The sequence below is a fragment of the Pan paniscus genome, chromosome 15 (assembly GCF_029289425.2).
Source record: "Pan paniscus chromosome 15, NHGRI_mPanPan1-v2.0_pri, whole genome shotgun sequence".
NCBI classification, from domain to species: domain Eukaryota; kingdom Metazoa; phylum Chordata; class Mammalia; order Primates; family Hominidae; genus Pan; species Pan paniscus.
Window position 1 is genome coordinate 103,585,903 of NC_073264.2, and position 26,191 is coordinate 103,612,093.

General features: G+C 48.9%; 1 protein-coding gene across 5 annotated transcripts in view; it reads left to right on the forward strand.

Moving 5' to 3' along the window:
• The window catches only part of TECPR2 (tectonin beta-propeller repeat containing 2), a 136,566-nt gene that overhangs the window by 69,121 nt on the left and 41,254 nt on the right, over positions 1–26,191 (forward strand). For 3 of the 5 annotated variants that reach the window (XR_008620989.3, XM_055098037.2, XM_034938193.3), the window contains exons 9-16: positions 53–1,029; positions 3,847–4,030; positions 6,247–6,420; positions 9,491–9,671; positions 11,556–11,697; positions 15,375–15,615; positions 16,306–16,395; positions 18,137–18,370. Coding sequence is in view for 4 of the 5 variants with exons in the window: in XM_055098037.2 (XP_054954012.1) it covers positions 53–1,029; positions 3,847–4,030; positions 6,247–6,420; positions 9,491–9,671; positions 11,556–11,697; positions 15,375–15,615; positions 16,306–16,395; positions 18,137–18,370 (2,223 nt within the window). In the remaining variant the exon portion in view is untranslated. Of the gene's footprint in view, positions 1–52; positions 1,030–3,846; positions 4,031–6,246; positions 6,421–9,490; positions 9,672–11,555; positions 11,698–15,374; positions 15,616–16,305; positions 16,396–18,136; positions 18,371–20,592; positions 26,177–26,191 lie in introns of those variants that run through there. The other 2 variants (XM_055098038.2, XM_034938194.3) reach the window with 2 other exon arrangements.

Genomic DNA, 26,191 nt, shown 5'->3' on the forward strand with positions numbered 1-26,191 from the left:
TACTAATCATATAGAACCGTGCCTTATTTTGAATGTTCTTATTCTGAATTAGAAGGTGGAAGCAGGAGCACCTGTCACAGCTCCCTGGAATCAACACCCTGCTCCGAATTTCCTGGGGGCAGTCCCCAGTCCTTGAACACAGACTTGCTGTCGATGACCTCAAGTGTCCTGGGCAGTAGCGTGGATCAGTTAAGTGCAGAGTCTCCAGACCAGGAAAGCGGCTTCAATGGTGAAGTGAACGGTGTCCCGCAGGAAAATACTGACCCAGAAACGTTTAATGTCCTGGAGGTGTCAGGATCAGTGCCTGATTCTCTGGCTGAGGAAGATGACATTAGAACTGAAATGCCACACTGTCACCATGCACATGGGCGGGAGCTGCTCAATGGAGCGAGGGAAGATGTGGGAGGCAGTGATGTCACGGGACTCGAAGATGAGCCGTGTCCTGCAGACGATGGACCAAATAGCACACAGTTACCCTTCCAAGAACAGGACAGCTCTCCTGGGGCGCATGATGGGGAAGACGTCCAACCCATTGGCCCCCAAAGCACTTTTTGTGAAGTCCCCCTGCTGAACTCACTCGCTGTGCCTTCCAGCCTCAGCTGGGCCCCAAGTGCTGAACAGTGGCTGCCTGGGACCAGAGCTGATGAAGGCAGCCCCGTGGAGCCCAGCCAAGAGCAGGACGTCCTAACCAGCATGGAGGCCTCTGGCCACCTCAGCACAAATCTCTGGCATGCTGTCACTGATGATGACACAGGTCAGAAAGAAATACCCATTTCTGAACGTGTCTTGGGGAGTGTGGGAGGACAGCTGACTCCGGTCTCTGCCTTGGCAGCCAGCACTCACAAGCCCTGGCTTGAGCAGCCTCCACGGGATCAGACATTGACGTCCAGTGATGAGGAGGACATCTATGCCCACGGGCTTCCTTCTTCATCCTCAGAGACGAGTGTGACAGAGCTCGGACCTAGTTGCTCCCAGCAGGACCTGAGCCAGCTGGGTGCAGAGGACGCCGGGCTGCTCAAGCCAGATCAGGTATGTGGGTTCGGGTGGTGGGAGAAGTAGCTGAGGCTTCTTTCTTAAGGGTAATAATTGTCAAGACTGATTATTTTCCTTCTCATGGAAAGAAATTCTATTCCTACTGCAAAATCCGTAGGCCAACTCTGTTTTCAAGTCTGGGTTTCAGGGGATTTCCAGCACAGGGACTATGAATGGCTTGAACTACTTCTGACCTGTTCTACCCTGCTCAGTAACCTGCCTCCCCAACCAAGGTAGCGTCTTGCTGTTTCCTCTGACCCCACAAGTGCAGGCTGGTGTAGGCACTTACTGTTAGCCATCGTAGGGCAGGGCTGAATTGGCCTGGGGCCATCTCAGAAAACCAGTGGGCAGAGGACTGTCCACCTGTGGAGTAGAGAAAGCTCTGAGCAGTTTGGAGGCAGGGAGTCTCCTGTCCTTCTCCTCACACCCCTCCAGGGAACCATCTGCAAGAGCACGAGGCCATTTCCAGAACTGCTGTCTCCTCAACCTCCGAACAGTGGCTCCAAGGCTCCCCTGTGAGCTGTACAGGAACCAGTTTGGAGTAACCAGTCTTTGTAGGTCCACCCAGCACATGTAACTAGGAGATGACTTTTAACTGTCCTTGAGCATTTTATATTAAAAGTGATTTTTTTAAAAGTGCCTACTTCCCTTAGCAAGTAATTATTACTAGATATATTTGTTTCAAAACTGTGTCTTGCCCTATCTCCTACTACTGTCGATGTGAGGTATGAATTATGGCTGCGCACTTACAGCCACGTGTGCTTTCCACAGTCTACACTGGCTTCTGTCAGTGCTAGCAGTGTGACGCTTTGTCAGTGCTCACCATGTGCAGGTATCCCACGAAGCACTTTACAGGTTTAACTCTTTTACTTCTCTAAACACGAACTATAAAATAGGCACTCTCCTTGTCCCCATTTTACAGAGGAGAAAGTGGAAGCACAGAACAGCTAGACAGCTTGCACAAGGTCACATAGCAAATGAAGGGCGGGCCCCAGGACCCCCTCACTCACCCTCTGTGCTGTCATGCCTCAGAAGTGAAACATGCTGCTTACTTGTTTTGAGACAAAACGCCATAAGTCTGGCTTTTTTTTCTTCTTTCTTTCTTTCTTTTTTTTTTTTTTTTGAGACAGGGTCTCACTCTGTCACCCAGGATGGAGCGCAGTGGCGCAATCATGGCTCATTGCTGCCTCGACCTCCCCAAGCTCAAGTGATCCACCTGCCTCAGCTTCCTGAGTCACTGGGACTACAGGCATGTGCCACCATGCCCAGCTAATTTTTGTATTTTTTGTAGAGAAGGGGTTTTGCCATATTGCCCAAGCTGGTCTCGAACTCCTGAGCTCAAGCAATCTGCCTGCCTCGGCTTCCCAAAGTGCTGGGATTACAGGTGTGAGCTGCTGTGCCTGGCCAAGGGTGGCCTTTTATTCAGTCATCCGGCATTTATCTTTTCAACCCAGTGGTTCTTGAGTGGCCTTGACTGTCAGCCTCTGTGATTATGCTGGGGACCACAGTGCAGATGGCAGCTAGTTGTGGATTCCATCTTCCTGAGCCTCAGAGTCTTGAGGGGGAGCCAGGTATATGTTCACATCCTCGCAGTTGAGTGGGACTCAGGTGAGGGTACTGAGCAAAGTACAGGGCTGCAGGAAGCGCAAGCAGCATGGCCCCCTAATGTCTGGGCGTTAGCCAGGCAGACTGTCGGTGGGGTGGGGTATTGGAATTCTAGGCCAGAAATTTAGGAAAGCCCTCACTTAGGTGACAGGGATCCTGGCCCTTTGAGCCCCCGACTCTCTAACTTCCTCCCTTCCTCATCCCACTCCAGGTAGCTGGGAAGCCAAGAAATTTTATGGTGTGTTTTTATTTGGAGGTTCGGTGTGGAAGTAAGACTTGCCATGGTGAGCAGGGCTGGATTGAGAAGAGTTGGGCACCATTTTCTTTGAAGTAGTTAACTTCTATGTGGGCATCTGTACAAATACATTTATCTTCTTTGCATTTATTGAAAAGTGTTAAAGTACAAAGACTTTATTTAGCTTTGATTTTTAAAAGAATTCTAGCAAGGTCGGGCACAGTGGCTCACGCCTGTAATCCCAGCACTTTGGGAGGCCAAGGTGGGCGAATCACCTGAGGTCAGGAGTTCGAGACCAGCCTGGCCAACATGGCGAAACCCCGTCTCTACTAAAAATACAAAAAATAGCCGGGTGTGGTGGCAGATGCCTGTAATCCCAAGTACTCAGGAGCCTGAGGCAGGAGAATTGCAAATTGCTTGAACCCAGGAGGCCGAGGTTGCAGTGAGCCGAGATTGTGCCCCTGTACTCCAGCCTGGGCGACAGAGCGAGTCTCTGTCTCAAAAAGGAAAAAAAAAAAAAACAGAAAATATGGTGGAAAAAAGAAAGACAGTGGTAGTGCCATATATCCAGTGCCTCTGTAATGATTAGACTACAAAAAATTGACTTGCATCCAAATGTTGAAGAACCTGGCTCTTTGTGTAAGGTGAGGTATGCCTGCAGAATAATAGCAGCTCCTTCGTAATGTGATGTGATGCTCTAAGCGTTACATTTGCAAAGGTGTTAGAACAGGAGAAAATGTCATCCAGGGACTCCAGGGAGTCTTTGTTGGGAGACAGCAGCACACGTCTCAGAACGTTTGTAGTAGAGGGGTGTCCACAGATAGCAGGGGTTGGGAGAAGGGTTGACTTGGCGTCTTGCTGACCCCTTCTACCGTCTCGTGTTAATGATATCCTCTCACCTTTCTTACTAAGGACAGTAAGCCAAATGTGGCTGTGTCCTCTGCCACAGAACTCACTGGCTCTTCCCTTGTTAGTTTGCAGAAAGCTGGATGGGCTACTCGGGTCCCGGCTATGGCATCCTCAGCTTGGTGGTCTCCGAGAAGTATATCTGGTGCCTGGACTACAAAGGCGGCCTGTTCTGCAGCGCGTTGCCGGGCGCCGGGCTGCGCTGGCAGAAGTTTGAAGATGCTGTCCAGCAGGTGGCAGTCTCGCCCTCAGGTTCGCCTCCCCGCTCCCTGCTCCCGCTCGCCGCTCCTGCTCCCCGCCCCCGGGGTGCAGACATCTTAGTACAGGGCTCCCCTGCAGCAGCTCTGGGCTCACGCTGCCGTGCGTTCACCAGGTTTGCCTCTTCCGGAACGTTTGAGGGGTTGTCTCCAAAGAACGTGAATTGCTTCATTGGATGTCAATTCATAGTGTAAATGGGTGTTCAGTTTGAGTTTTTGTTTTCTTTATTAATTGCAATGGTAAGCTCTGATCGTATTTTTGTAAGCTAGACAAAAAGTTTGAAAATTGAGGGACTTTTTTAGGGATATTAATATACTAACTCTTCATAAAAATAATACGTGTTTCTCTTTCTCATTGTTGCTTTAAAGCAACCGAACTAACGAAGACGGGCCTATGGATATGTTGGATATATTCCAATTATTTGGCTTCCTCTTTAGGAATTCTGTTTTAATGAGCTCTCTGCTGTGGGTGAACAATCTACTCCCTGACTCTAAAAGGAAAGTCCATTCATTCTTTCATGCTGCTGTTAGGCCATTGTTAGTGAACTGGAGCTGGTGTTTCCTGAACGATGTTCTCCTGAGCTGGAAGACCTCCCATATCTGCATGGAATCATTTGCTTGCTTTTTCTTTCTTTCTTTCTTTCTTTTTTTTTTTGAGACAGAGTCTTGCCGTGTTGCCCAGGCTGGAGTGCAGTGGTACAATCTCAGCTCACTGCGAGCTCCACCTCCCGGGTTCACACCATTCTCCTGCCTCAGCCTCCCCAGTAGCTGGGACTACAGGCACCCGCCACCACGCCCAGCTAATTTTTTTGTATTTTTTTAATGGACACGGGGTTTCACTGTGGTAGCCAGGATGGTCTTGATCTCCTGACCTCATGATCCGCCCGCCTCGGCCTCCCAAAATGCTGGGATTACAGGTGCGAGCCACTACGCCCGGCTTTGCTTGTATTTTCTTAAGGTTGTGTTGGCCACGTCGGCACCTACGCCAGTGGGGACACTTTTGCCTTGAAGCAGCCTGGTTTACTGTCAGGACATTGGAATAGAAGTCAGACGAAGCCGAAGCTGAGTCTGTGGCTTGGGACCTGTCTGTTCTCTGTAACTTCACTGTGTTTCGGGATGAATTTCCCTTAATTCTCCCTGGTCTCTGTCACTGTTTAAAATATTAGTTTGTTCAGCGTTGTTTTTCTTGCTTGCTTTCACTGTTTGTTTGAAAAATATTTTTCTTTAGAGACTGGCTAACAACCCACTCCACAAGCTGTCATTACACAGTTGTGTGTTTTAATTCATTTCTCGTTGGTGTCATTTACCTTCAGGTTTGTCTCCTTAGCCTTTTAGAACTTCGGTTCTATTCCTGATTATATTAGTTACTTGTATTCCCAGGCCCCTTGGTCCCTCACTGTGCTAGTGGGAACTCTGTATCTCCATGAGATTCACCTGCTCAGTTGAGGTGTCCTTCAGGGCCCAGTCCCATGTCCTTGGTGGGCAGCAGAGCCCTTGTGCCGGGGGCACCACAGGCAGAGATGCCCAACAGGCACTCTAGTCCAGCCCAGCTGACACTCGGTGATCACTGGTGGCCCCTCGCCTTGCCTGCGTCGGCCTGCTCCAGGCCTCCAGCTGCAGCGCTATCCTGCCTTCCCTCTCCTCTCTCCTCCTCCATCTCTTCATCAAAGTCCCCTTCACAGTGAAAACAGGCCAACTCAGTGCAAGTGTGTTCCTTCTGTGCACCTTTTCCATTCAGCTCATCCAGAACTGATCCTTCTCTTTGAATCCCTAAAGGACTTTTTCAGCCTCTCCTAGGGCACTAGTTGTGCTTAGGATGTTTATTTGGAGACTTATCAAACCTAATAATGTCATCAGTGTTTCTCCTCCCGTGTGAGGAGCACCTGTCATGTGCCCAGCTCTGTGGCCATGTGGTTGATCTGCTTCCGTCTGCAGTCTTTAGAGCAGCCCTGTAAGGTGGAGATGATCCCCACTGCCCAGGAGGAAAGTGAAGCTTGGAGACGGGCGGTGACATGGAGCCTGAAGCTGCATAGCCACTGGGTGGTGGCCAAGGGCCCAAACCTGGGTCTGGTGGCCTCTTTCCCCACTTGGGGGGACAGAACAGGATGTGTTTTAGAAATCTTTCTCCCCTCAATGCCCAACATGAAGACTTTTGTATAGAAATATATTCTAGTATTTATTGGACAGTGAATAGAATTTTTATTTCCATAGGAGCCCTTCTCTGGAAGATTGAACAGAAATCTAACCGGGCTTTTGCTTGTGGGAAAGTCACCATCAAGGGGAAGCGGCACTGGTACGAAGCCCTGCCCCAGGCAGTGTTTGTGGCCCTGAGTGATGACACGGCCTGGATCATCAGGACCAGTGGGGACCTATACTTGCAGACAGGTAACCGCGGGCTGCGCTTAGGGGCCTGCCAGCTCTGCCGTCACTGCCTCTGCTGCACCCTGCTTTGCTAGTAACATGCTTACCACAATCGCTATGATTAAGAGGCTAAATCCATTCGAATTAAGACACTTCTGGGAAGAGAGTATTTGCCATTTGGCATGTATTAGCAGTTTCCTGCATTGACACAAACTCAACCCAGGACAAATTTAGGGCAAAAATGAATAGGATTATTTGGTGAGATACAGAAACAGAATCTTATTCTCCTATGGCCAACCACCGCATATCACGTATCCTACAATGTTAGATCTTAAGAGGTAAGAATACAGAGGAAGGACATAAAATTCATTTCCCCCTTTAAGCTAAAGTTTAAGTGGCTGCATTTTTTTTTTCAGCCATATCAAAGCCCGGCTCCTATATACTTACTTACCTGTGGGCCAGGAAAAAAGAAGAAATAATTTGCTCTTTTTTATTTTGAGACGGAGTCTCGCTCTCTTGCCCAGGCTGGCGTGCAGTGGTGCCATCTTGACTCACTGCAACCTCTGCCTCCTGGGTTCAAGTGATCTTCCTGCCTCAGCTTCCTGATCACAGGCTGGGATTACAGGTGCCCACCACCACGCCCAGCTAATTTTTTTGTATTTTTAGTAGAGATGGAATTTCACTATGTCGGCCAGGCTGGTCTTGAACTTCTGACCTCAAGTGATCTGCCCGCCTCAGCCTCCCAAAGTGCTGGGATTACAGGTGTGAGCCACCACACCAGGCCATAATTTGCTCTAAATAGCAGTTCAGGCCAGGTGTGGTGGCTCATGCCTGTAATCCCAACACTTTGGGAGGCCTAGACGAGCAGATCACCTGAGGTCAGGAGTTCAAGACCAACCTGGCCAACATGGTGAAACTCTGTCTCTACTAAAAAAAAAAAAAAAAAAAAAAAAAAATCAGCTGGGCGTGGTGGCGCTTTCCTGTAATCCCAGCTACTTGGGAGCCTGAGGCACAAGAATCACTTGAACCTGGGAGGCAGAGCTTGCAGTGAGCTGAGATCGCGCCACTGCACTCTCCAGCCTGGTGACAGAGCGAGACTCCGTCTCAAAACAAAACAAAACAAAACAAAACAAAAATAGCAGTTCAGCAAGTCACAGGAAGCTGCCCTCAGGGAAGTTTTTTAGCTGATGGAAGGGCACAGTGGGACTTGCTTATTAAAAATAAGCTGTAATGACAGTCAGTGTTTACTGTCAGCAGAATGGGAAAGGATCTTCCACCAGCAATGTGATTTATCAGTATCTGGAAGGACTGTGGGGCAGGAGTTATCGTCAGTTGTCCAGAGGCCACGTTGGATTTATGTAAAGATCAGTCTTCCAGGCGTTTAATGTTGTTGATTCCAGGAGAATGTTGTTGTTGTTGTTGTTGTTGTTGTTGTTGTTGTTTTGAGACGGAATCTCGCTCTGTTGCCCAAGCTGGAGTGTAGTGGCACGATCTCGGCTCACTGCAACCTCCACTTCCTGGGTTCAAGCGATTCTCCTACCTCAGCCTCCCGAGTAGCTGGGACTACAGGCACATGCCACCATGTCCAGCTCACTTTTGTATTTTTAGTAGAGGCAGGGTTTCACTATGTTGGCCAGTCTGGTCTTGAACTCCTGACCTTGTGATCTGCCCGCCTCAGCCTCCCAAAATGCTGGCATTATAGGCGTGAGCCACGGGCCTCAGGAGCATGTTTTAATCTCTGCTGTGAGTCGTCAGCTGGGGATGAGTCTTCAGGTTGAAGCCCTTGCACAGCTGGCTCTCTCCTAGCTGTGTAAGAACCTCTGGCCTGGGTGCACAGCCATGCTGGCTTCATAGGCCATAAGCTGGCCCAGGTCTCTCCAGCCTAGTTCCTGTGTCTTTCTTTAAATGAAAGTAGCTCTGACAAGGCACATGCACATCTAAGCTGCCAGGACATTTGAGCTTTGGTCATGGGGAAGACAGGAGGTGCTTCTGGCCTGGGGGTGAGGAGCGAGTGACCTCTAAACCAGTAGTGCCAGAGGAATCACCAGGACAGTGATTTCACATGAGGTGGCCCCACCCAGACCTGTTGGATTAGGTCCAATCCCTCTGGAGACTGCTCAGGAGTGTGTCGTGTAAGAAGTCCTGCCGGTGATTCCCACCTAGTTTAGTGGAAGGAAATATCACCCAAGGACTGCAATACTATAGGTGCGTCTGTGATTAGTCACGGAGCATATTTGAGTACTGAGACCTAATTGCAGGCCTAAGGTCAAAGAATACAGGGTTGTAGGCGACAGTTGGTCTGTCTGCTCCCCTGGGAATAGCCTTTGAGCTCATTTAGACATACTTTATTGACAGGACACAAGGAGGCAAGGGGAGAGCCCTGGACAGGGAGCCAGGGACCCTGAGCTTTGGCCTGCCACTGCCTTGCAGTTTGACAGACCTCAGATTTCATCTGGGAAATTCGGGGTTTCATTTTATTAGTGGAACCTCACACCCAGTCAGAACAGAGAGGAGCTGCCGTGCTGGAGCTCTCTGCAGGAACGACTGCAGGCCTCAGGTCCCTGCCAACTCCAGCAGTGCTGCAGCCCTCTGCCTGGAAGAGCTGCTCTGCCCTGCAGCCTTTGGGCCTCCATCTGGCCACTCTCCTGCTCTTGGCTTTTGTGTTCTTCTCTTAGAACTTCTTAAGCTACATTGGGACACCAGATAATTCTGAATTGTTCAGTTTTCAAAGAGTGTCTAAAACTGTTTTCAGATAGATGTTACATTTAGGCAGAATTTAACCACTTTATGTTGATTAAACTTGACAACAAAAAAGCGGCCGGACAGGGCAGCTCCTGCCTGTAATCCCAGCACTTTGGGAGGCTGAGGTGGGAGGATCTCTTGAGCCCAGGAGTTTGAGATCAGCCTGGGCAACGTAGAAAGGCCCCGTCTATATTTTTAATTAATTAATTAATTAAAGTTTTTTTTTAAAGCACTCATCATGAAAGAACATAGCAAAATACCAAAAAAGGAAAAATAAGCCAATAACCAAGTCAAAATGAGGTGTGGAGTTCTGACTGTGTGTCTTTGGGGCTTCTTCCCATCTTCCTGGCAGGTCTGAGCGTGGATCGCCCTTGTGCCAGAGCCGTAAAGGTGGACTGTCCCTACCCGCTGTCCCAGATCACAGCCCAGAACAATGTGGTGTGGGCGCTGACAGAGCAGAGGGCCCTCCTGTACCGGGAGGGCGTGAGCAGCTTCTGTCCGGAAGGCGAGCAGTGGAAGTGTGACATTGTCAGGTACTGGCGGGCCAGAGACTCCTTTCATGTCGTGCTTGTCCTACCCTTCGTTCTTGTCCACTTGACACCACAAGGCACCATGAGGCCGTTCCTGGGAGGCAGCACCCGCAGCCTCTGTGGCTATAGGCTAAGCTTGAATCTCTGCCTAATTCTGACCAGCAAACTGGACGTTGAGTCAGAGCTCGCTTTTTAAAAATGCTGCCGCCCTCTGCGCAGCCCTGAGCATCACAGCGTCATGAGTCTGTCATGACGGTCTCTATTCAGAATTGCCCACCGTCAGGTAGTTCTGGTTTAGTGTCTGTGACGGCTTAGGTCCAAATATTTTTCTTTATTTTCATGCTAATCGAAGTTGATCTCTGAACTGTAGCTTTTTTTTTTTTTTTTGATACAGGTTCTCACTCTGTCACCCAGGCTGGGGTGCAGTGCCACGATCACGGCTCACTGCAGCCTTGACCTCCGGGCTCAGGTGATCCTCCTGCCTCAGCCTCCTGAATAGCTGGGACTACAGGTGCATGCCACCATGCCCAGCTAATTTTTGTATTTTTTGTAGAGATGAGTTTTGGGTTTTCATCATGTTGCCCAGACTCATCTCGAACTCTTGGGCTCAAGCAATTCTCCTGCCTTGGCCTCCCAAAGTGCTGGGATTACAGACATGAGCCACTATGCCTGGCCCGATCTCTGAACTGTAATTTATTAAGCTATTTTTTTTTTTACCATTCAAGATGTTAGTTATAGAATTGCCATCAGATCATTTTACTAATATGGAAGTATTAATAGTCCTTTGAAAAACTAGATTAGGATATTCTTGGTTTGAATTTAGCAAGCCAATAAACTTTCAGTGAATACCTATTAAGAGCCAGAATGGTCCAGGTGTGGTGGCTCACGCCTGTAATCCCAACACTTTGGAAGGCCAAGGCAGGCGGATCACGAGGTCAAGAGTTCGAGACCAGACTGACCAACATAGTGAAATCCCGTCTCTATTAAAAATACAAAAATTAACCGGGCATCTCAGGAGGCTGAGGCAGGAGAATCACTTGAACCTGGGAGGCGGAAGTTGCAGAGAGCCGAGATCGCACCATTGCACTCCAGCCTGGGTGACAGAGCAAGACTCCATCTCAAAAAACAGACAGACAAAAAAAAGCAACAACAACAAAAAGCCAGAATGGTGCTAGGGGCTGGGTGCGCCAAGAGGGCTGAGACTGGCCCTGCTCTCATCAGTTCCAGGTCTCATGGGGGCCCCATGCATGGATGGACACCCATTAGCACAGATGGCCCTAAACAGGAGTGTGGAGCGTGCAGCACTGAGGGAACCATGGACTCCATGCAGAGATCAGGAAGGCAGCATGCAGAGTGGACCAACAGCTAAGCCTTGAAGCTGACGAGGACTTCCCCATATGGAAGGAGGGGGAGGGCGTCTCCAGCAAAGAGGGCAGTGTCTGCCTAGGTCCAGCTGCACAGAATAGCCTGGCACATCGGGGGAGTTTACAGTCACTCCCTTGGTGAGGGAGGGAGTAGAGAGATGGAGGCACTCAGGGGCCTTGGATTGGCGGGGGAAGGAGTAGAGAGATGAAGGCGCTCAGGGGCCTTGGATTCCTTTTGTGCCTACTCGCTTTTTTCTTAGGTTATTTTCTCTCTTAAGAGTGTTCCCGGCCATTCTGGGTCATCAGTGTGTCTTTCAAAAGCTGCCACCCACTTGAACCATATCTCTTGCACAGTAATTTAACTCAGGCCCAAACTTCCTTCCCTGGCACCTGCTGATTCGCTCCAGGGCCACGTCTCTTCTCCCAGCCACGCCTGCCGGGAGACCCTGGATGTCCGCAGTCCAGACACACTGGGCACTCTGCCTATGGGTGCTGACCCCCCTGTTCTCCTCCTTATTTTCAGCGAAAGGCAAGCTTTAGAACCCGTCTGCATAACGCTCGGGGATCAGCAGACTCTCTGGGCCCTGGACATCCATGGGAACCTGTGGTTCAGAACTGGCATTATTTCCAAGAAGCCCCAAGGAGATGACGACCATTGGTGGCAAGTAGGTGTTCAGCTCTGCGCCACGTGCTGAGGTCTCCCGACCTTTTCTGCTTCCCCTTTTCTTACTTCTCTCTTTTCCTTAAAGATACTGGATTAAATTTAAAATATTCGCTTTTTTATTGTTTGTTTGTTTGTTTTGAAACAACCCGTCATCCAGGCGGAAGGGCAGTGGTGCAGTCACGGCTCACTGCAGTCTTGACTTCCTGGGCTCAGGTGATTCTCCCACCTCAGCCTCCCAGGTAGCTGGGACTACAGGCGTGTGCCACCACGCCTGGCTAGTTTTTTGTATTTGTTTGTAGAGACAGGGTTTTGGCATGTTGCGCAGGCTGGTCTCAAACTCCTGAGCTCAAGAGATCCACCCAGACTGGGCAGAGTGGCTCACACCTGTAATCCCAGCAATTTGAGAGGCCAAGGCAGGCAGATCACTCGAGTCCAGGAGTTCAAAGCCAGCCTGGGCAACATGGTGAAACCCTGTCTCTACCAAAAATACAAAAATTAGTTGGACATGGTGGCACACGCCGTTGGTCCCAACTACTCGGAAGGCTGAGGTGGGAGAATAGTTTGAGCCCAGGAGACAAAGGTTTCAGCCAAGATCACACCACCACACTCCAACCTGGGCAACAGCGCTAGACCTTGTCTCAAAATAAATAAAAATAAAAAAGAGAGAGAGAGAGAAATCCACCTGCTCCGCCTCCCAAAGTGCTGGGATTACAAGTGGAGCTACCACTCCCAGCCAATAGTATTCCTTTTTTCTATTTGATGGATTAGACTTTGCTGTGTTTGAGTACATTAGAAACATAAAGGACTTTTCATCATAGGAAATAATTTGCAAAACTCTTTGTGTAAATAATGCACTTAATTTATTTATTTTTATATTGTTTATATATTTATTATTATAGGCTAAATAAACCCAGTGACATCCATTTGAAGACCTAGGTAATAATGATGTTTAATTATGAACAAATGTGCTGAGAAAAGAGCCCAGATAATAGGTTTGAAAGCCCAACCCAGAATTAAAATTGAGCTGTCTCTGCTTATTCAGAAGGCCTCTAAGTAGATGGTATTTCAGCAAAGATAGGAGAATTTTCCCACGTGCTTCCAGAAAAGGAAACACTTTAAGAAACAGGATGAGGGTATAATCAAGTTCACTGTGTGTGATTTGGTCCCAGCAAGAGCACCTAGAATGAATTTCTCTTTTCTTTTTCTTTTCTTTTTTTTCTGGGGCAGGGTCTCACTCTTTTGCCCACACTGGAGTGTGGTGGCAGGATCACGACCCACCTCAGCCTCCCAAGTAGCTGGGACCACAGGCACATGCCACCATGCCCGGCTAATTATTTTGGTAGAGACAAGGTCTTGCTGTTACCCAGGCTGGTCTCGAACTCCTTGGCTCAAGCAATCCTCCCACCTTGACCTCCCAAAGCACTGGGATTACAGGTGTGAACCACCACCCTCGGCCCTAGAATGGATTTTCAAAGGAGTGTCTACTTTCCCCTTCTTTGGTATAGTTTAGTGTTAGTGTTGCTCCCACAGTCTCCCACTGTGGTAGGTAAGATTGCACTGATAGTCGATGGTCATGAAATATTTGATGTTTCTTTTTTTTGAGACGGAGTCTTGCTCTGTCACCCAGTCTGGAGTGCAATGGCGCAATCTCGGCACACTGCAACCTCCGCCTCCTGGGTTCAAGCAATTCTCCTGCCTCAGCCTCCTGAGTAGCTGGGACTACAGGCACGCACCACCAGGCCCAGCTAATTTGTGTATTTTTGGTACAGACAGGGTTTCACCATGTTGGCCAGGTTGGTCTCAATGTCTTGACCTTGTGATCTGCCTGCCTCAGCCTCCCAAAGTGCTGGGATTATAGGCGTGAACCACCGCGCCCAGCCAGTATTTGATGTTTCTGAAGTATCTTGTCCCATTGGTTTATGTTTTATTGTCACCTCAGACTTGCTTTGTTGAAGGCTTGTCTTGCATTGACTGCTCTGAGGTCTTTCCGATGAGAATGTAGAAAAATGAGTTGTGTTTACTCTTTGATAAAATATGTATTCTATATAATGTGTACATTGTATACAGATGTATCTAATTTATATACTAGGTAATATTTGATAGTCATGCAAATGATTTTAAAATACCTTTTGTGTACTTGTAACCATATATATACATATACATGTAAAAATACACATATATGTATTTTTGTAGAGACAGGGTTTCACCATGTTGGCAGGCTGATCTGGAACTCCTGACCTCAAGTAATCCACCTGCCTTGGCCTCCCAAAGTGCTGGGATTACAGGCGTGAGCCACTGTGCCCGACCAGGAGTAGGGCATTATGCCAGTGATGTTTTATGTAATCAAACCCAGCAGGGAAGAAATGTGAGTGAACATCATGGAGAATCAGATTTTCACTCATAAAGAATTTGCCTTACATCAAGCTGCCCAAGAAGAGAAGAGCTTCCTGCAGGGAGGGGTGGTTGGAGAAATGTCTGAGGTATATGAATGCTTTTCAGGAATGTTATAGAAGCAAGCTACTCTTCTGAGCTAGGGTTAGAGTCTAGATACCCAGGATGGTCCTAGTTGATGCTCTTGCCCTGGAGTAATTATTAGTAGTCCCAATTCAGATCATAAATTAGTTCATCACAGCCTTGCATGGTGGCTCACACCTGTAATCCCAGCACTTTGGGAGGCCTGGGCGGGCGGATCACCTGAGGTCAGGAGTTCAAGACCAGCCTGGCCAACATGGTGAAACCCCATCTTTACTAAAAATATAAAAAATTAGCCGGGTGTTGTGGCGTGCGCCTGTAGTCCCAGCTACTCGGGAGGCTGAGGCACGAGAATCTCTTGAACCCAGGAGGCAGAGGTTGCGGTGAGCCAAAATTGCACCACTGCACTCCAGCCTGGGTGGCAGGGCAAGACTATGTCTCAAAAACAAAAAAGTTCATCACTCTACTTGTGATACCTTTTTAAATGCATATTATGTTTCTAAGTACCGTATACTATTGTCCATTGGAAATACCTGATTTAAAAGCAAAATTAAAGCCGGGCATAGTGGTTCATGTCGGTAATCCCAACACTTTGGGAGGCCAAGGCAGGGAGATCACTTGAGCCCAGAAGTTCAAGACCAGCCTGGGCAACATAGGGAGACCTGTCTCTACAAAAAATTTAAAAATTGGCTACATGTAGTAGCATTCGCCTGTATTTGGGAGGCTGAGGTGGGAGGATTGCTTGATCCTGGAAGTCAAGGCTGAGTATGATTGTGCCACTGCATTCCAGCCTGGATGCCAGAGCAAGACTGTCTCAGAAAAGATGGCAAAATTATTCTTTCTCACTCTGATTAGAATGAAAGTCTTCTTAGAAGGGGTGTGAGGGGGTGATACTTAATCACAAAAGTAATACATGCTTGTAACAGATCCATGTTGTATAAAAGTGTATAAAATGTGAATATATTCTTCCATACCTTTAAATCCAACCCTACGAAGGAGCTGGAGTTAGCATTAGCAGTTTGATGGCATCCTGCCGCATTTTTTTGGTCCTTTCACAAGCGCACACGTGCACATTTGTGTTTGGATGGTCATCTTGTTACTAGAAATGCAGAGGTGTGGACCTGAGCTAGAACCTTCCCTCAAGGCGGAGAGTCTACACTTGTAACTGCTCTGACAGCAGGGCTTTTGCTTGTCTCCTCCTTCCAGGTGAGCATCACAGACTATGTGGTGTTTGACCAGTGCAGCTTATTTCAGACGATAATCCATGCCACTCACTCGGTGGCCACAGCAGCCCAAGCCCCCGTAGAAAAGGTGGCAGATAAGCTGCGCATGGCGTTTTGGTCCCAGCAGCTTCAGTGCCAGCCAAGCCTTCTCGGGGTCAATAACAGCGGTGTCTGGATCTCCTCGGGCAAGAATGAATTCCACGTCGCTAAGGGAAGTCTCATAGGTGGGTGAATTGCTGTAATTTTCACACTGGCTTTATAGGCAGCCTCACTTTAAAGCCAACATTTAAAGAAAAGCTTTAAGATCTCAACTTGAAAAGATAATTTAGTGCCAGCGGTATGAAGTGTCTAGTGGAGGCACTCTATGCTTTGTGATCAGTTTCTCTCCTTTTTAAAAAATCTGTCATTCCTAAAACTCGTATCCCTGTTTCTGGATAGTGTTTCCCCTGGAAACCTTTTATGACATAAGAAAAGCAAATGGAGGTCATTTTTATGTTAACAATTTCACATTTTAAATGAAAAAATCCACCCAAACCTAGTGAGAGAGAATGGTCCACTTCCTGGAGGGAAGGTGATCGCCACTGTTGGAAATGCAAGGCTCTGGCCAGGTCTGTGAATGTAGATGCCAGTCTACACATCCTGGGGTTTGTTTCTGTGAGTGAACCCCTTGCTTTTCTCCAGCCCTCTCCCTGCTGCATGGCCTCCACGACCCTGGACTGGGTGTGGCTCTGCCTGGCAGTATTCAGAGGGAGATGAATGGCAGGCTGTGATTGCTCATGTCGCTTTATTTAGGGACACTCTAGAATTATCTGGAGAAAGGGTTTGAAGGCCAGCTGTCATCCAGAACTAAGATCTGAAGTGGTTTTGTCTATGTTTTCTTTCTTTAACACATTCTTCCTATTTACTCTTTCCAGGCACCTACTGGAATCATGTGGTTCCCCGTGGGACAGCTTCTGCTACAAAATGGGCCTTTGTGTTGGCTTCTGCGGCTCCCACGAAGGAAGGTGGGTCAGTCTTAGCCTCACTGAAGAATCTAGAGCACAGCTTGGCCATTGGAAAGGTTCAAACCACAGTCGGACTGTGGCCTCGTTGATTATGGGGCATGCCTCGGAGACTGACCACATGAGGGTGTCAGAGGCCAGTAGCCCTTGTTAGCTGAGCCAAGGGCCCTGAATCGGGATAGGCCTGACCAGGAGAGCCTCTGAGAGGGACCGAGCGTGGTGAAGATGAGGGAAAGTGTCCTTCTGAAGGAGGGGCTCACACAGTGCAGCTACCGGGGCTGGCAGCTGGTGACTTCCAGTGGCACATGGCAGGGGCCACAGCTTCTTTGGGCACCTTCCCATCTCCCCTCGAGAATCCTTCTGTCACCTCCCAGCAGCTTCCTTGTCTTGTTCACAGCCTCCGGATAACCTAAGTCCCACATTTGCACCCCATTAGGCAGACCTGCCCTGCAGCGGGGTGCTCCTGCCAACCACATTCTGGGCAGAACTCAGTGTCCCTGCGGAGCACAGGGTTTGTGAGGGAGCCAGGGCACCAGAGGGTGAGGGAGCTGGCATCTGCGGCCAGGAGGGGCACTTCCCCCACCCGCTTAGCTGGGAGCCCCGGCAGTCAGGTGACCTCTCTGGGAAGTAGCTGTACCTCCTCCCAGGATTGCATGAGGATGAAACGCAAAGATGCTGTGAAATCTGTGGTGAAGAGGGAATCGTTTGCTTAGTTCAAACCATTAGTCCCACTAGGATGCGGGTGACTGGGTCAGTACAATAACTTCTTACCCACCAGATTGTTCGGACCACAGTTCTGGAACCCAGAAATCTCTGAAAACAATGTTATTTCTTGAGTCTGGCATAAATTAATTTGGCAGCAAAACCTGACCGGATCTCACATAGCTGCCTCCAGCCTTGGTTGATCTGTTGGCTGTGACCGCATCCATGTTGCAGGGATGTTACCGCACTTCACCGGGGAGCGCCTGGCCCCTCCGTGGTTGTTTTGTAAACCTCTGGCATACCCATTAGCTTAAGTTTTCAAAAATCCAGAAAAAGTTTGAATTCCAAAACGTGGCCACAAGTTGTAGATAATATTTCATATAACGTACTGTGACCAAGATTTTAACTGCCCTAAGGATTATTTGCATTTTAAACAGAATCTGTTAAACCTAAAAGACTTTTTAAAAATGCTGTAGGGAATGAAAGGACATGATTTTGAGGCAAGGGTGGGAAGAGAAGCACTTCCAGCTTCCTAAGCCTTCTCCAGCAGCTGCCCACCCCCCGGCCCCATCCCCAGAAGGCCCGGGAGAGCACCATGGCGCCACCCTTCCTAGGAACTGCCAACCCTCCCTCCCTCCAGGGCGCTGAGTTGATAGTCTTCTCCTCTTGGTAAAATTAACTTTCTATATTAAAAATGCTTTGGTGCCTTTGTTCAAGTGAAAAACTTCCCAGCCCATGAAAAACGGGAGGTCAAATCCACTAAGCCAACATTATGGCCTTCATAAAATCTCCTAAGCCTTGCCTTCTTTCCATTTCTTTCCAACATCTCAGGCGTGTTTCTTTTTAGTCACGGTGTTTCCCTCTGCCTTCTACCTTAAAGTGCTACACCGCTCCTGCCCGTGTGGGAATGGGCGGGTGAGTGAGCTGGCATCTGTGGCCAGGTGGCTGGTGTCTGCCGAAAGGCAAAGGCTGCCTTGTGCGTTTAGGGCAGGCGGCTCGGTGCAGACAACACCTCGATGACAAACATGACCCCCTTCTGCAGGAAGCTTCCTGTGGCTGTGCCAGAGCAGCAAGGACCTGTGCAGCGTCAGCGCCCAGAGCGCACAGTCGCGGCCCTCCACGGTGCAGCTGCCTCCCGACGCCGAGATGCGCGCCTATGCCGCCTGCCAGGATGCGCTGTGGGCGCTGGACAGCCTCGGCCAGGTGTTCATCAGGACGCTCTCCAAGAGCTGCCCCACGGGCATGCACTGGACCAGGCTGGACCTCTCCCAGCTAGGTATGGCCACCTCGTGAGTACACCTGCTGGTGCCCTGACTGCCCTAAACCCGCATCACAACGTGACGTCGGACAAAACTGCCCGGCCTGTGTCCAACCTGTAAGAGTTCTGAGGGGGTGTTTATAAGCTGCTGAATTTCAGGAGCTCAGTTGGCCACTTTTTCAGACTAGACAGGCTCTGGATTTTGTCCCTTCTCCTGCCCCTTAGAGTTTGCAGGGCTGTCAGAACCCGAGGAGGGTGTGCGTCCTCAGGTCAAGGGGCCACTCGCTGTGAGCGGCTTGAAGGATACTGGTGATGCAGCTGCCCCGTCAGTCTTTCTGAATATGGAACATAGCTTTATGACCTGAAAAGCTGAAAAGCTGGGTGTTCCCTATGACAGGATCAGTGCCACGTTTGTCCATCTCCTCAGGACAGTACCTGGCGGAGGAGAGTGGCTCAGCACACAGGTGCTAGCTCTCCTTCAGCTCAGCCAGATATAGGAGGACCTGCATCCACTAGCTCCTGCTTTTCTCTGAATCTTCTATCAAAAGCTGTGGAGTAGGCTAAGAAATGTAGTGCTATTTGTAGGCCGGGCGCAGTGGCTCACACTTGTCATCCCAGCACTTTAGGAGGCTGAGGTGGGTGGATCACCTGAGATCAAGAGTTCGAGACCAGCCTGGCCAACATGGTGACACCCTGTCTCTACTAAAAATACAAAAAAAAATTAGGTGGGCATGGCAGTGCACGCCTGTAGTCTCAGCTACTCGGGAGGCTGAGGCAGGAGAATTGCTTGAACCCGGGAGGCAGGGGTTGCAGTGAGCCGAGATCATGCCATTGCACTCCACCCCAGGCAAGAGAGCGAGATTCTGTTTCAAAAAAAAAAAAAAAAGAAGAAGAAAGAAAGAAATGTAGTGCTGCTATTTGTAAATAATTCATTCATGTTCCAAGAAATAATAACATAAGCCCACAACATTAGATTTCTCTCTAAGTAGATTCTTGGTGGATCAGGCAGCATAGGTGTGGTTTGCCTGAAGGTGGAGTTGTGCAGATGGCCCCCAGGGCCCGGATGAGCCCTGCACTTGCAGCAGGACTGACTTAGGAACTTCCTGGCTGCAAGGCTTCCCAGTTTTTTTAACTTAGAACCAGCATTTGGTTATGTGGTAGACTTGAATTGTATAAGCATTTAATGTTTGAGAACTCAACCACATGTACTCACCAAAAAAAAAAAAAAAAAAAAAAAGGATGGGGAGAAAGAAAGCAAGAAGAGGGCTGGGCACAGTGGCTAATGCCTATAATCCCAGCACTTTGGGAGGCCAAGGAGGGCGGATCACCTGAGGTCAGGAGTTCAAGACCAGCCTGGCCAACATGGTGAAACCCCGTCTTTACTAAAAATACAAAAATTACCTGGGTGTGGTGGCACATGCCTGTAATCCCAGCTAGTTGGTTGGGAGGCTGAGGCACGAGAATCACTTGAACTTGGTAGGCAGAGGTTGCATTGAGCTGAGATCCATGCCATTGCACTCCAGCCTGGGTGACAGAGCAAGACTCTGTCTCAAAAGAAAAAAAAAAAAAGAAAGCAGGAAGAGAAGGGCTTAACCCCTTCTCCCCAAGCCCCTGGCTGCATTGCAGTCTGTATGCTACCAGCTGTTGAGAGCCTTTTGCCATTCCGTGAAGCAAGCATCGTCCTAGGCCGCCTGGTGGTGGTTGGCGTGCTCAGCCCCGGGGGCTCCTACAGGGTGCTGAGTAGACATCACCCATTCTTTTGCCTGAAAAGGCCCCTGAACACTAACTCAGCTGAAGAAGCAAGTTCTGTTCCAAGGCTTGGGGACTGAAGGTTTGTCCAGGGCAACTTTTGTTCTTTATGCTTTGGGCCTCCCCACCTGCCTTTTGGACCCACCAGTTACCATCTAGCTTTTTGAGAATACCCGCCTCCCCACATCACTGACAGTGACTGATAGACAAGGCTGAGGCTGAGAGTGGCCTGAACATTGGTGCTGGCTGACCTGCCGCCTGCCCTGGAAAGCCTTTCATTTGTTCAGAGACCCTACTGGTCCTGAGCCGTTCTCCAGCAGCTCCTAACCAGACTAACTGGAAAATGCCGCTAGTTCCCTCTGAGGGTAAAAAATCCAGGGCTTGGTGTGTATTCTCCCTGTTCCTGAATCTTGAGCACTGTGGGAGGCTGTGTTCACCTGCACCATTTGGGTGAGAAGCAGAACTGCTTCCCTTGCACATCCCCTTCCCAGCCCCTCCAGGAAGGCTGCTGCACCGTGGTGGGATTCAGAGTGAATGGGCATCATGCCAGGTTCTGCACTGCTGGAGCCAGCCCTGCCTGGGCCTCCTGCCTCCAGCACAGCCCATGCCTCCCTCCTGGCTCGATCCAGTTCTCCCAGCACCGGCTAGCTGGCCAAAGTGGTGCAGGTCTCTAAGGTGTGTATTTGGGCTTCACTGGGAGGTTTCTCTAGGGGAGAAACCTGGCTTGAGTGGGATTGAGTCTCAAGAGTGTGAGGGAAACAGGAACAAGTCCATCCTGAGTCCAAGATGGCCTTGGGCCATCTGGTGTTCAGCAGATACTCATTGAGGGGTTGGGTGTGTGAACAGAGGGATGGCCTGGGGATCCTGGTCGCTGTGGATGGGCAGGTTTTCACTGACCTCCTGTGTTCTGCCTGCAAAATCATTAGCAAATCAATGTCAGTATCTGGCTGACCCCGAAATGAATCAGACAGCAGTGGGTGCAAGGAGGTCACAGGCAGAGGTGTGGGGACTCATGGCAGAGGCAGGACAGAGCTGGGCCCCAGGCGGGCTCTGGACTCTGGGCAAGCTGCTGTCACCTTGAACCGTAATTTCCTCTCCTTTCTTTTTTTTCCAGGTGGGGTCTCACTCTGTCATCCAGGCTAGAGTGCAGTGGCACGATCTTGGCTCACTGCAACCTCTGCCTTCCCAGGCTTAAGCAATCCTCGTACCTCAGCCTCCCAAGTAGCTGGGACCACAGACATGTGCCACCATGCCCACCTAATTTTTTTGTTTTTTGAGACGGAGTTTCGCTCTGTCGCCCAGGCTGGAGTGCAGTGGCACGATCTCAGCTCACTGCAGCCTCTGCCTCCCAGGTTCAAGCAATTCTCCCTGTCTCAACCTCCCGAGTAGCTGAGATTACAGGCACCCACCACCACACCTGGCTAATTTTTTGTATTTTTAGTAGAGACAGGGTTTCGCCATGTTGGCCAGTCTGGTCCTGAACTCCTGACCTCAGGTGGTCCGCCTGCCTCCGCCTCCCAAAGTGCTGGGATTACAGGCGTGAGCCACCACATACAGTCCCTGCTAACTTTTGTATTTTGGGTAGAGATGGGGTTTTATCATGTTGGCCAGGCTAGTCTTGAACTCCTGACCTCAAGTGATCCACCTGCCTTGTCCTCCCAACGTGCTGGGATTACAAGTGTGAGCCACCATGCCCGGCCTTGGTTTCCTCTCCTTTCTAATGGGAGCAGCAACCCCCAAGCCCAACCCCCTGGAGGATGCACGGGGTATCCCGTCTAAATGTCGGCCATCTCCGGGCGGTGTGGTCATCCTAAGGCTGTGACACGTCTTGCTCGGGGGTGCTCTCTAGTCTTTGTTAGCTGCTGGTGGTGGGGCTTTTGCTTGTGTTGCCCCAGTTTGTGCCACAGGGAGGGCAAATCCAGCATCTCTTGTTAAAGCACCACCTCGCTTAGTCCTTATCCTGCCCTGAACTTTAGATTTTGTTTATTTGAGTTATCTGGTTGATCTTGAAATGTCAGATTAAGACTCCTTTCCTGTTTCCTACACATCCTGAGAAAATGCAGCAAGTCCAGGGTTGGCAGCTTTGTGTTGGGGCAAGGGAGGTGAACAGGCGACCAGGACTCCCAGGCTGTTCCTCTGCACATGCACCCATCCCGTCAACGAGTATCTGCTGAACACTGGAGGGCCCGAGGCCATCTTGGACTCAGGGTGGACTTGTTCCTGTTTCCCTCTCGCTCTTTTTTTTTTTTTTTTTTTTTTGAGACAGAGTCTCGCTCTGTCGCCCAGGCTGGAGTGCAGTGGCACGATCTCCGCTCACTGCAAGCTCCACCTCCCAGCTTCATGCCATCCTCCTGCCTCAGCCTCCTGAGTAGCTGGGACTACAGGCGCCCGCTGCCATGCCCAGCTAATTTTTTTGTATTTTTAGTAGAGACGGGGCTTCACCGTGTTAGCCAGGATGATCTCGATCTCCTGATCTTGTGATCCACCTGCCTCAGCCTCCCAAAGTGCTGGGATTACAGGTGTGAGCCACCGCGCCCAGCTTCAATTTTTTTTTAAAATACAGCTTCCCTCTTCTTTCTGTCCCTATACAAATTACCAGAGCAATTACTGCTATAGGATTAAATTAAAGGAATTCTTAAATTAAATGGTTGGCTGCTGAACCAAGTTGTAGCAGTTGAATATGGAATTTTGTAGTGATTTATTATAATCCTAGTTTTTGGAAGAAAATTTGCATCACTTAGCAGATATTTAAGATGCTTGTAACATTTCATTTCCCAGTACACATAAATATGCATTATGTCAGGCATTGGAATGTTTAGCAAACTAATGAAATTTGTAATTTAATTTATCAGGTCACAGCATTTAATGAAGAACTATTCAGTGTCAGTTTATGCTGTTAGGTAACAAACAGGATTATGTTATGCAGTAATTTATACAGAAAAGTATTTTATAAATAAAACGTCAAATAAATGCCACTTTTTGTTTTAAAATAATATGTTTAAGAAATAATCCTAAAGGGAAAATGTCTGCTTTGTCAAATAAAGTAATTAAAGCATTTTTTAAAAACAAGAGAAAAAAATAAGGACAAAGCAGGGACAGACAGGAAAATGTCAGTGTGTTTCCATCAGCCAGGCTGGGCTGTGCTTCGGTAGCAAGCCCCAGATATCAGCGACTTCACACAGTGAACCGTGGCCCCCGCTCCACGCAGCTGGCCCTGCATCTGTCCTCTTCTTGGGCAGTGGTCCTCCAGGTGGTGGCTTCCTGATCCCGCTTGCTTTGCTCTGCGTCTCCACCATCTCGGTTCCTTCTGCTCAGAGCCTGTTGCCAGAACTGGTCGTGGGTCCTGCCTAACTCTAAGGGAATGTGAGGGAGCCATGGAGTGCTTGGGGAGGGCTGTGGTCTCTGCCACCGCGTTCACCACATCCTGACCACTTCTTCCATGGAACAGGTTCACAAACCTCATTCATCCAGGCGGCCTGGGTGACACTCTGGGGTAAAAGTCTGCAGGAAAGCCCTCAGTTCAACTTTGTCATCTTTCACCTGTCTCTTCAATTCGGAATAAGCTGGTTTATGCACTGGAAGTACATCATCTAGCAGTCTTTTATATGTGTTCTGAAAGGTTGTTCACTGTGTAATGTGAACTCCGTGTTCTGTGAGCATTGTTGTTGCTGCCAACTCTGAGATGCTGGCCTGGTGTGTTTTTGTTACCATGTGACTCTGTTAGCATGATCACTGCTGCCTGTAGTTTCTCTTAGAGGCAGGTTGAAGACTCTAATGTAAAATTGTCTTTTAATTAGCATTTGTTTCTCAGCTATTTCTAGAGTTACTGTTGAAGGTACTTTATTTTGACTGGTACAGATCTTTGCATATGTAATGTTAGAGTTCCAGGGAATTCTGTTTAAACTCCCCGGTAAAACATTCTGTACAAGATCAAGGAAGGAGAAAATACAGTGAATTTTTGGAATAGAGAAATTGTCATCTTTAGAAAATGCAAAGAGGAATAATGATAATTTTTTGTGTAGCAGTGAATGAATAGCTTTAAGTTGATGTCATAACTGAAGACACATGAGATTTTCACATGGCAGAGTCATGCCTCTGTGTTTTGCTACACTCCGTGGGCTGTCATCTGATACCAGTGACAACTGTGCAAGGGCGGTACCTCCCGATTCTGCACCCAGTGTGGGGCGTCCTCCACCTGCCCCTCTCCAGCAGCACCACCAGCTAATGGAGCTGCACACCTTTTATTCCCCGGTTGAAAGTCAAAATAACCCATCAAAATTAAAAACTTCTCATCCAAAAACACTATTAAGAAAATGAAAAAGCAAACCACAGACTAGATTTACAATGCACGTATCTGACAAAAGACTAGTACCTACAATGTGCAGAGAACTCCTCTAACTCAGCAGTCAGGAGACAGTTCATTTTAAAATGAGCAAGACTTGAACAGGCACTTCACAAAAGAAGATATACAGATGCCCATAAGCATATTAAAAGATTCCCAGCGTCATTCCTTAGCAGGAAATACAAATTAAAGCCACGACATGATACAACTTCACCTCTCCTAGAATGGCTGTCGTGGAAAAGGTTCAGGGGTGCGGGCAGCCAGAACCCGCAGACACGGCTGTGGGTGTGGAGCACAGGATCTCCACTGGGGAAACTGGCGGTTTCTTTAAAAATGAAACAGGCGCAGCGCAGTGGCTCACGCCTGTAATCCCAGCACTTTGGGAGGCCGAGACGGATCACCTGAGGTCAGGAGTTCAAGACCAGCTTGGCCAACATGGCAAAACCCCGTCTCTACTAAAAATACAAAAATTAGCTGGACGTGGTAGCAGGTGCCTGTAATCCCAGCTACTTGGAAGGCTGAAACAGGAGAATTGCTTGAAGCTGGGAGACAGAGGTTGCAGTGAACCGAGATTGTACCATTGCACTCCAGCCTGGGTGACAGAGCTAGACTCTGTCTTAAAAAAAAAAAAAAAAAGAAAAGAAAAAAACAAAAAAACAGGAGGCAGAGGTTGCAGTGAGCCAAGATCACGCCACTGCACTCCAGCCTGGGCAACAGAACGAGATTCTGTCTCAAAAAAAATAAAAAAGAAGTCAGTTCAGCAGTTACCTCAGGGTAGAGGGCATTGGCCAGAAGGGAGTTGAGGGAACTTTTGGGGGTGACTAAGTTGTTTAAAACCAATTGGGACAGGCGCAGTGGCTCACACCTGTAATCCCAGCACTTCGGGAGGCTGAGGTGGGTGGATCACTTGAGGTCAGGAGTTCGAGATCAGCCTGGCCAACATGATTAAACTCCATCTCTACTAAAAATACAAAAATTAGCTGGGCGTGGTGGCACGCGCCTGTAATCCCAGCTACTCAGGAGGCTGAGGCACGAGAATCACTTGAACCCAGGAGGCAGAGGTTGCAGTGAGCCAAGATTGCACCCCTGTACACCAGCCTGGATGACAGAGCGAGACTCCATCTCAAAAACAAACAGAACAAAAAACAAAAACAAACAATTCAACTTAGCCCTGAAGATCTGTGCATTGTGCTGTAGGTAAAGTCTCAGAGGTCAGAGGTTGCTGATGCAGAGGACCCAGGCCGACCCAGGTCCAAACCTTAGATCCTCCTTTGCCTCCTGGCCTGGCCACCTCCTGCTGTGTGGCCCTCAGCAGATCTCTTTCTGGCTGAGTCCCAATGGTCTCATGGGTGAAGTGGGATGATACTAATCGTGTATCATTGTTGTGGGTTTGAGATGAGTATATGAAGACCTGGCTGACAGCCTGTCCACAGCAGCTGCTCAGGAACTGTTGACTGCTATTCTTTTAGCCAGACTATTATCAAATGTAATTTCTATTTTTAAAAAACTCTTCCCATTTCCTTTCCTCTTGCAATCAGTCTCAATAGCAGTAAGAAATAAATAAAAATGAAGATTCTTTGGGAGACTTAGTTTTGTTTTTTGTTGTTTTTTTGAGATGGGGCCTCGCTCTGTTGCCCAGGCTGGAGTGCAGTGGCACCATCAGGGGTCACTGCAACCTCGACTTCCTGGGCCCAAGCGATCTCAGCCTCCCGAGTAGCTGGGACTACAGGTGTGTGCCACCACACCCA